Below are 9660 nucleotides of genomic sequence, written 5' to 3' on the forward strand. Positions count from 1 at the left end.
ATTCATGACATTTGACACAGTGTAAACTCAGTGATACTAGTGTAAAAAATATAAACCTGATGGATACATATGATAGTGATAGTAGAATGTATAACTGGTAGATAAGGTGAGGTTGTATTTATGGCACTTAATTTTTATGTGCAGATGTGTTCGCCTATATCAGGGGTGTCCAAGTTTTTTCTGCAGTGGGCCACTTCATCAGAAATGTATGTGTGTGTGGGCCGCACTCATTTTTCACTGAGAGAAAATATGGCCTTTTATCTTTATAATGCATATTAATACAGGGTTAATTTGGCGATAATGAAACAAGCAGTGGAAAAGTTTTTTTAATCAACTGTTATATGTCATTCTATTAATACTAAATTACTTAAACAGTAAAACAAAGTCAGTCAACAAACCATTAAAACAGGTTTAGCCAAATAAAACTGTACAAGTCTGGAGCATACTGTGGGTACAAGCTGGATTTAAGCTGGCTGACACACACTTGATCCAGGGCCAGATTAAGAGCATCACAGGCCTGGTGCTGAGGATTTTGGTGGCCATTTTATATAAATAAATAAAATAGACAGAATCCTAACTCATCAGCATCAATGTGTACTAGATAACGAGAACATCAGTGCTCGCCAGATAATACAAGATTGAATTTTATGTGTGAGTCATCAGTAAACATAAAACAGTCATCATACACGGGATGCCTGAAGCCACAATTTAGTGCCACTAATCCTTTTTAATAAAATATGCAGATTCAAATAGAGTAAATAACACAAAGCTTTTAATTTTCCTCTCACTGATTTCTGGGCCAAGAAAGTTTTGTCCTCTGAAGTGACTACACATTCAGGAAGGCGTTTTGAATAGTTCTATTTATTCTTACAGTAAGTAAAGTGCCAGGAAACAGACAACCAAATACACACCAGGACAGGTTCTGCCACACCGACCCCCAAACACACACACACCAGGACAGGCTCTGCCACACCGACACCCAAACACACACATTCCAGGACAGGCTCTGCCACACCAACACCCAAACACACACACACCAGGACAGGCTCTCCCACACCGACACCCAAACATACACCAGGACAGGCTCTGCCCCACCAACACTCAAGCACACACACACACACACACACACCAGGATAGGCCCTGACACCAAAACACACACACACCAGGACAGGCTCTGCCACACTGACACACCAAACACACACAGGACAGGCTCTGTCACACCGACACCCAAACACACACCAGGGTAGGCTCTGCCACACTGACACCCAAGCACACACACCAGAATAGGCTCTGCCACACTGACACCCAAACACACACAGGTCAGGACAGGCTCTGCCCCACTGACACCCAAACACACACACCATGATAGGCTCTGCCACACCGACACCCAAACACACACACAAGGACAGGCTCTGTCACACCGACACTCAAACGCACACACCAGGACAGGCTCTGCCACCCAGACACACACCAGGACAGGCTCTGCCGCACTGAAGCATAAAAAATTTATTTTCTACACTGCTTTGTCATTAACTGTATTTTTGCCCCCTTGTGTATTGATGTCCAAGCCCGGCTCCTTTTAGTATTGATTAATGTGTCCCCCCCCACAACCTTGTGTATTGCCCCCTTTGTACATTTATGCCCCCACACCCTTGTATATTGATTTATGTGATGCCCCAGCCAAACCCATCTCTTGTATATTGATGCCCCCACCCTTTTTGTATTGGCTAATGTGATGCCCAACCAACCTCTTGTCTATTGATGCCCCCACTGCCATGTGCATTACCCCCAGCCACCCCCCTTTTGTAATATTACATTTTTGTCCCAAGGGAATCCCCCCCCCAAATATGGGTCCACTTTCCTATAACCACTAACTATTTTTTTTGGTAATACTTTTGTGGGGGGTTTTCCCTGCTGTCCTCCGATGTGATGATCCTCTCCCTGTCAGGAGGAACTCTTCTGTGACGAACAGCTGTGCACGCCGGTCACTTTAACTTTGTTAGGCCGGCAGAGGCGGTCTTACAGCCACACGACGGCGGCTTTGAAAGCTGCCACACGGATGCGAAGTTCAAAGCAGCCGTCTTCTGGCCCCTTTGAATGATGGTATATATATATATATATATATATATACTTTTTAGGCAGGTGTGAAAAAATGCTGAAAAAGGAGAGTGCTTTCAAAAATAGACAAATTAATAGTTTATTTGTATCACTTAACAAAGTCAGTGAACATAAGAAAAATGTAAATTGAGTCAATATTTGGTGTGACCAACCTTTACCTTCAAAACAGCATCAATTCTAGGTACACTTGCACAAAGGAATTTGTAGGAACATAGTTAGGTATATGCACTAAGGTGAGGTTCCTGAAGATAATTTAATGTCAAAAGTACATATATCATTGCGAGACTGAGCACATCAACAAAACACAAGGTAGTTTTGCTGCATCAGCAAGGTCTCTCCCAGGCAGAAATTACAAGGCAAACAAGGGTTTCCAGATGTTCTGTCCAAGCTCATCCGAAGAAACATAAAGAAACACTCATTGTTGAGGACTGTAGATGCAGTGGTCGGCCAAGCAAACTTGGTGCACCAGATGAAAGATGCATCATGCTTACCTCCCTCCGAAAGTTCAAATATGTCCAGTCGTGCCATCAGCTAAACATTGGCATAAACAGTGAGATACTGGTATACCCATCTACTGTTTAGAGAGATCTGGTCAGAAGTTGTCTTCATGGAAGAGGCGCGTGGAAAAATGGCAGCAGGTGCTCTGGAGTGATGATTAAAAATTTGTTCGCAGAAGGGCTGGAGAGCGGTACAAGAATGAGTGTTTGCAGGGAACAGTGAAGCATTGTGGAGGTTACTTGCAAGTTTGGGGATGCATTTATGCAAATAGAATTTGGGATTTGGTCAGGAATTAATAATCTCCTCAATGCTGAGAAATACAGATACTTATCCATCATACAATACTATCCGGGAGGCATCTGATTGGCCCCAAATTTATTCTGCAGCATAACAACAACCCCAAAGTTATTATGAACTATCTTCATGTTAAAGAAGAACGATGAGTCCTGGAAGTGATGGTATGGCCCCACCAAGCCCTGAATACCCATTGTACAGCGCTATGGAATTTGATGGGGCTATATAAAGCAATAAATAATAATAATAACATCATCATGTCTGTCTGGGATTGCATGAAGAGAGGAAAGCAACTGAGGCTGCCTAGCCTACAGAAGAAATGTGGTTAGTTTTTTTTAAGCTGTTTGGAACATTCTACCTGCTATGTTCTAAAAAAATAAAGACTGTGTGCAAGTGCACCTAGCATTTTTTTTCTCTTTTATTCACTCAATCTACATTTTGTGAAATTATAAAAATAAGCTATTAATATGCCTATTTTTGAAAGCATTCTTACAGCATGTATTCATACCAGCCTCAAAGAGGTTTCTTTAAGCCCCCTCACTGGTTGACCAGCTTAGTACTTGCAGGAGAAACTTTACAGTTGGGCCTTCATAATGCACTGTGAAGCTGGGAAATTAAAAATCACTCAGCTCATCTGGAAGCACGTATTTTAGCCACTGAGGTTGTAAAAATATTAATGTAATCAATTTTTTATGTGGTCTTTATATTGAATAATCAAGTTTGTCTAATTGTATTAAACAGAGAATTGCTTTGGTATCATATCAAGAATTATGTTTTGTTTGTTTTTTAACCATAGAGCTGAACAAAGATGGTTGTAGCTAAATCATGGACGATGGCAAGACACTTTGAAGCTATTCCTAAACCTGATGAATTCAAACTAATTGAGAAAGAGCTACCACCCCTTAAAGATGGAGGTAAGTTCCACTTTAAATAACTACATTTTAACTCACTCCTGCAACATTTATAAAAATGTAACCCTACAAGGGGGCATCTTTTCTGCAGTATAGGGTATTTAGTCCAGATGACTACGTGCTCGCACATGAAAGCAATATGTGCTCAGTCTTTCTATGCAGCTAGTCACAAGTGTATAATCAATGAGAAAACATGAAGAATGACTATAATGTCACTGCGTTGGCTAGAGACTGTCTACATGAAATTATGTTTTGTTTTTTTGACTAATTATTACTAAAGGTATCATTCAATTAAAAGAAAAACCTGTTATTTAAGAATATAAGGACACATGGAAATTGTGTCTTCCTCTTAAGCCCGTACTGTGCAAATGATGAGACCGATGCTACTAGAATCTAGGTATGTAGCTAATGCTCTAAGCAAAGGTCAAAAGTACAATAGTTATGTGCTGTTTTCTCACGTTTTACTTTGTCCGTTGACATATCTGTTGTACGGTTCTTTGTTACATAGCTGCATCCCATGTAATATGCTTCTTTGCACTTTTTTTAGAGGTGTTGCTGGAATCAGAGTTTTTGAGTGTGGATCCATACATGAGGTAAAGAGGCAACATATGATATTAAATGATCAAATGCTCCATCTGCATTGAATATTTAGTGGCAGAGTTCTCTTATGGCAATGTTTAAAGACCAAATAAATTATCAAGCTATGAGCAGCACTCCTGTTTGTTTGGACATGTTGTATCTGTAGTCAACATACAGTACCTCCGGGTTGGTAGGTACATGCGACTGCACGCTACACGTTTACTGTGTGTCCCCACATCCAAGTGATTTACTTTTCCCTGGCCTAAGCGTACCAGGGTTTATTCTACACTTACATACTGCCACTGTCTGTGGTAATCTGAAGCCATACCAATCAGCATGAATATGATAGTTTAATATAAAACTTCCCAAATACTCATATATGTGTGGTTTTTCCAATTTAATTTTTGTTTGTGCATTAATAACATCTGTTTTACTTAAAAGGCCTTACAGTAGACAGTTTTTGAAGGAAGGCGATGTAATGATGGGATCGCAAGTTGCCAGGTAATTGTCAGCTGTGCATATTTTGTGCTCGGTTTAATAATGATTTAGCAGTTGTAAGAAGTCATTTCATGCTTTTATCCTTTCCTATACATCTACACACACTTTAGGCCTGAATGCAGAATGCTAGGAACATGTGTTTTCAATCACGTAACGTAACTGTTGGAGGGTCTTCTTTGGAATGCCAGTGTATCATATGAATGTTCCAATCTGAATAGTTATTATTTATGTGATTCAACCTGCTTTATAAGCCCTTAAATATTCTTGGTGATGGAGTGTATCTGCCCCTGAAGCCTCATTCTGTACCTTGTGCAATGCGTTTGTTATGTGTTACACATGTTTAATTTTTTTCTTTCTACTTTCAGGGTAGTGGAAAGCAAAAATCCAAACATTGCTGTAGGTACCTATTATGTTGCAAATTCAGGATGGACAACTCACTTCATATCAGACGGCCAGGGGATTCATGCCTTGCCTCCCACGTGGCCCGAAAGTCTACCCAGATCATTAGCGCTAGGAGTATTAGGCATGCCTGGGTAAGTTGCAAAACATAGATTAATAAATGAATGGCAGCAACAGTCCAAGGGAATTCAAGTCATAAGTTAATTCTTTCTTAAATATGGTACTCTATGGGGTTCATTCACTAAATGAAGAGTTGAGTCTCTGACTACAGAATGCATTATGAAGTGCCAACCCATTTTAGTTTCATCAACCACAACTCTTTTGCAGACCCTCCTTCCAACTCTCCGTTTAGTGAATAAACCTCTATAATTACCTTAAAGGAGGAGGGTTAGTTGATGAATAGCTCTGACTAACTTTTGTCAAACTGGCGCTCTGACAGACTTATGTGACCATTGGGTTATTTGCATCCTTCAGCCTGCCTGTATTTAATCATACCCACCTCAGGCTTCTTAATGTTTCCAACACTTTGCAAACAATATGAATCCATTGTTTTAGAATAAGCTGACTAGGCCTTAAAATTGGGATATTTGTTTGGAATTGAGCTTTCCCATAGGAAAAGTCATAATATTAGAGGAGCTTTTTCCACTATAGTAGATGATGTGGTGTATGTAATGTAATGTCATCCTATCTCCAGTTACACAGCTTACTTTGGTCTGTTGGATATCTGCAATCCTAAGGAAGGAGAAGTTGTTCTAGTGAATTGCGCAGCAGGGGCTGTTGGATCCCTAGTCGGCCAAATTGCAAAGATAAAGGTATGCCAAATGGCAATTTCCTTCACACATAGAAGTGTCCCAGGCAGCTGCCTGGTTTGTCTGTGAATTGGTCCAAAATGTGAACAAACCACAAACCTCTGCAGAGCACATCACAAAAAAACTGATTAATTACAGAAAACAGATAAATTACAAGCTTTGCCATATATGTATGTGTGTGGTCCTAATAATTATACTTTTTGAAAATACTAATTAAAGTGCAGAGTGCATTACCAAATAACCCAACGAACAGTAGTAAGAATGTGAATATATATATATATATATATATATATATATATATACCGTTATGGTCAACAGCTTTGGTCTATAAACTCTTATTTTGATACAGAACACACAGAATAAAACAATAACTGTGACATTTGACTCACCTGTGACAAATTGTCAATGATCATATGGCTCAAATTCCAACAATCAATGAAGTATTTAATGCTTAAGAAGACTACTGTTATTCACTGTTCCTTTTTCACAATGGTGAAGAAATAAGAGCCGTCTGAGAGTAATGCAGACCAGCCATATGTACCATATATAGGGCCTTTAGTGGGACAGTGCTTTAAAGCACACATCCAAACGTACAGAAGAATGGTTGAAAATTAAGCATGGATTGTTTTAGACTAGCCATTAATGAGCTAAAATCTGCCATTGGGAAAGAGAATCCAGCAATTTTAAAGAGCTTGAACAAACTGCAATTGAAGAGTGTCAGCAGACAAGTGGAAGAAGCTACAAGAAACATTTTTCAGGTCATAGTTTGTTTCCTTTGTGAAATCACTACATCAGGTGAAAAGACATTTTGTCTTTTTTTTTTGACATCCCATTAAAATATTCTGATAATGCAAAGTATGATTTACAGAATATTCAAAAGGTGCCAATAATGTTGACCATAACTGTATAATATATTTAATGATGTGTTTATCATTATTATTGATACTAGATTTATCTCCAGTAATGTTAATAATCCAATGCTCAAAACTATTCTCGTTTTCTTTCCTGCTCAGGGGTGTAAGGCAGTTGGATCTGCTGGCTCAGATGACAAAGTTGCCTATCTTAAGGAAATTGGTTTTGATGAAGCCTTTAACTACAAGACTGTGAGCTCTTTGGCAGAAGCTCTGAAACAAGCATCTCCAGAGGGATACGATTGTTATTTTGAGAATGTAAGTCTAAGCAACATATCACAATTTCTAAATATGAGTACTGGGCCTCTGGGTCAGCATGTTTAATATTTGGCGTGGAGGAGTGATGGTTAAGCCCACTCTATCCCTTGTTTATACCTTCTCGCCGTCCAGATTCTGCCTACTCTATTTTTGAGGCAACTGGCAGCTAGCCCTGCCATAAGCACAGCTATCCCTCCTCTCAGTCATGCCCTTTTACAAGAACTTAGGTGAAGCAGCCCTCAAAAATGTTGAGGTATGGCTATGTAAAATTGTACTCATAGTTTCCATTTAGCCGATATGGTTTCCAGTTGTATCTTAATGTCTTCCAGCATTTAATCTTAATGTAACTTTAATATGTTTATTTAAAAGGTTGGTGGAAAGTATGCAGATGCTGCCCTGCCTCAAATGAAAACCTTTGGGAGAGTCTCTGTGTGCGGATCTATCTCCATGTACAATGACTCAGTTCTTCAAACAGGTATGCTACTATTATTTTAGTGAAGCATTATTTTTAGAGTAATTAAAGGTTAATTTTAGTTTATGTAGATATAGCCTAACCAACAAAAGGATCAATTTTCCAGACTGGTTAAGGAGACTGGTGAAATGTAAAGTAAGAAGAGAGTAAAAAAAAAGTATTGTTATCATTATGGAATTTGCATTTGACATCTGAATGAATGGTAATATATAACAGACATCATATGCATTTGTAGCTGAGTGTGTTAAGCAGAAGGTAGTGGTCAACTGTCTCAAAAACAGATGAAAGATCCAGAAGAAACAACAGGTATAGCTTACCTTTTGGATTTTTTGGTAGAAGTTAATAAAACATTGTAAAAGCTTATTCAGTAGAGTACTGGCTTGAAGAACCAAACCGACGATTGTTGAGCATTAAAGCATTCTGCTTGACAGTACAATTTAATTTATGAGTCATAGTGAGTTTTATTTTGTGCATAAGAACAAAGAGATATCATTGAGTTAAGATGAGATGAGATCGGAGATTCGCTTGAGCTCTAGATGTAATAAAGAAGAAAGGAAGACAGATAATTCTACCCCTGGTAGCATAATAAACGGTGTTGTTTTGTATCATTTGGGAGTGTAAATGAAAGCCACCAAATGCAGAAAAGATGCCAAGCAACATAACCTTTCGGTACCTCAGATGACTCTTACTCAGATGGATAGAGTCCTACAAGCTCGTGTTGCTCTACATTGTTTTCTCGTCCCAGTAAAGGCTATTCCCTATGACTAAAAATGCCATCTTCTCTTTGCAGCACTTGTTTAAGTTAATATAGGCATATGTGATTGCTTATCCAGCATTACTTGTTTTATCAGGATCTGAAAAAAAAGTTTGACATTTTAATTCTACATTTTTATGGGATTTTTTTAAGCCTATGTTGGCTGTATTTGTTTAGTTAGATCTATGATTAATGCAACACTGTGTATTTAAGTGGTCATCTGTTTTTCTTCACAGGTCCCTACATACAACCATATCTTCTCTTTAAACAACTCCGCATGGAAGGGTTCATAGTAACTCGCTGGGAGGACAGATATCCTGAGGCACAGAAACACCTCTTGGAGTGGGTGTTAGAGGTAATGATTGGACCACTTTTTACATGCAAAAAATATGTAGATGTAATGTACTAAATTTCTGTGTTACTGTATTACTACATCTTTTCAAGATAAAAAATACCCCTTCTACTATGATTTGGATGCTTTCCTAATATAATTAAAGCACATTAGTATTACAATCTTTGTTTTACAACACATTGGTCTGTTTAAATATGTAAAATTTTAAAATCTACACATTTATGGAATTAGTATGGAAGTATTGAGTATAATATGCATATTTTTGTTTTTTTCCAGGGCAAGCTGAAGTACCGTGAACATGTTATAAACGGTTTTGAAAACATGCCACTAGGTTTTATCGGGTTGTTCAAAGGAGACAATATCGGAAAAGCCATTATAAAAGTTTAATTTTAGTATGGCGCATTTTTGCGGATCATAGAAAATCTCTTTCTTATACATGTCAGAAACATTAAATATTGCCCCCTATGTTAGAAATTTGACCAGTAGTAATGGAGAAATAAATGCAAAACTGTGACTACATACTGATTTTGTACCTTGAATTGTTATTATTTTGCATGTTTATGTATAATGTGTCAGTGGACAACTTAGATCGACTTATGATTTGAAAGTTTCAAATTGACGGAGGAATGAGATGACGTAACGCACGCGTGACGCGCTACGTTCCAGGAGGCGCGGGTGATTGCTTTCCCCTCCGACCGATGGCCCCCGGCAGGACGCTGAATAAGACGCCGTGAAAACGGGTTATTTATACCTGGAAATGCTGCGTTAATGCTGCAGTCTCGTCCCGCCAAACACCTTCCTCTCACT

The 9660-nt window shown here is 38.7% G+C and overlaps 1 protein-coding gene across 1 annotated transcript; it reads left to right on the forward strand.

Annotated features, from left to right (window-relative positions):
• Positions 1-3706: 3706 nt before the first annotated feature.
• Positions 3707-9372, forward strand: LOC128495082 (prostaglandin reductase 1-like). The gene is made up of 9 exons (XM_053465853.1): positions 3707-3824; positions 4369-4414; positions 4842-4901; positions 5264-5431; positions 5992-6109; positions 7120-7275; positions 7645-7750; positions 8738-8856; positions 9130-9372. The coding sequence occupies exons 1-9, from the start codon at positions 3719-3721 to the stop codon at positions 9238-9240; spliced, it is 990 nt and encodes a 329-aa protein (XP_053321828.1). The 5' UTR covers positions 3707-3718; the 3' UTR covers positions 9241-9372.
• The last annotated feature ends 288 nt before the right edge of the window (positions 9373-9660 follow it).

This window comes from Spea bombifrons, chromosome 1 (genome assembly GCF_027358695.1).
Source record: "Spea bombifrons isolate aSpeBom1 chromosome 1, aSpeBom1.2.pri, whole genome shotgun sequence".
NCBI lineage: Eukaryota > Metazoa > Chordata > Amphibia > Anura > Pelobatidae > Spea > Spea bombifrons.

Bases quoted from the DNA above. Each gene is read 5' to 3' on its own strand.
- LOC128495082 (XM_053465853.1), top strand. From the start codon at position 3,719: ATGGTTGTAGCTAAATCATGGACGATGGCAAGACACTTTGAAGCTATT. The intron at 6,110-7,119 runs GTATGCCAAATG...TTTCCTGCTCAG, and splicing joins GCCAAATTGCAAAGATAAAG to GGGTGTAAGGCAGTTGGATC. The intron at 8,857-9,129 runs GTAATGATTGGA...GTTTTTTTCCAG, and splicing joins TCTTGGAGTGGGTGTTAGAG to GGCAAGCTGAAGTACCGTGA.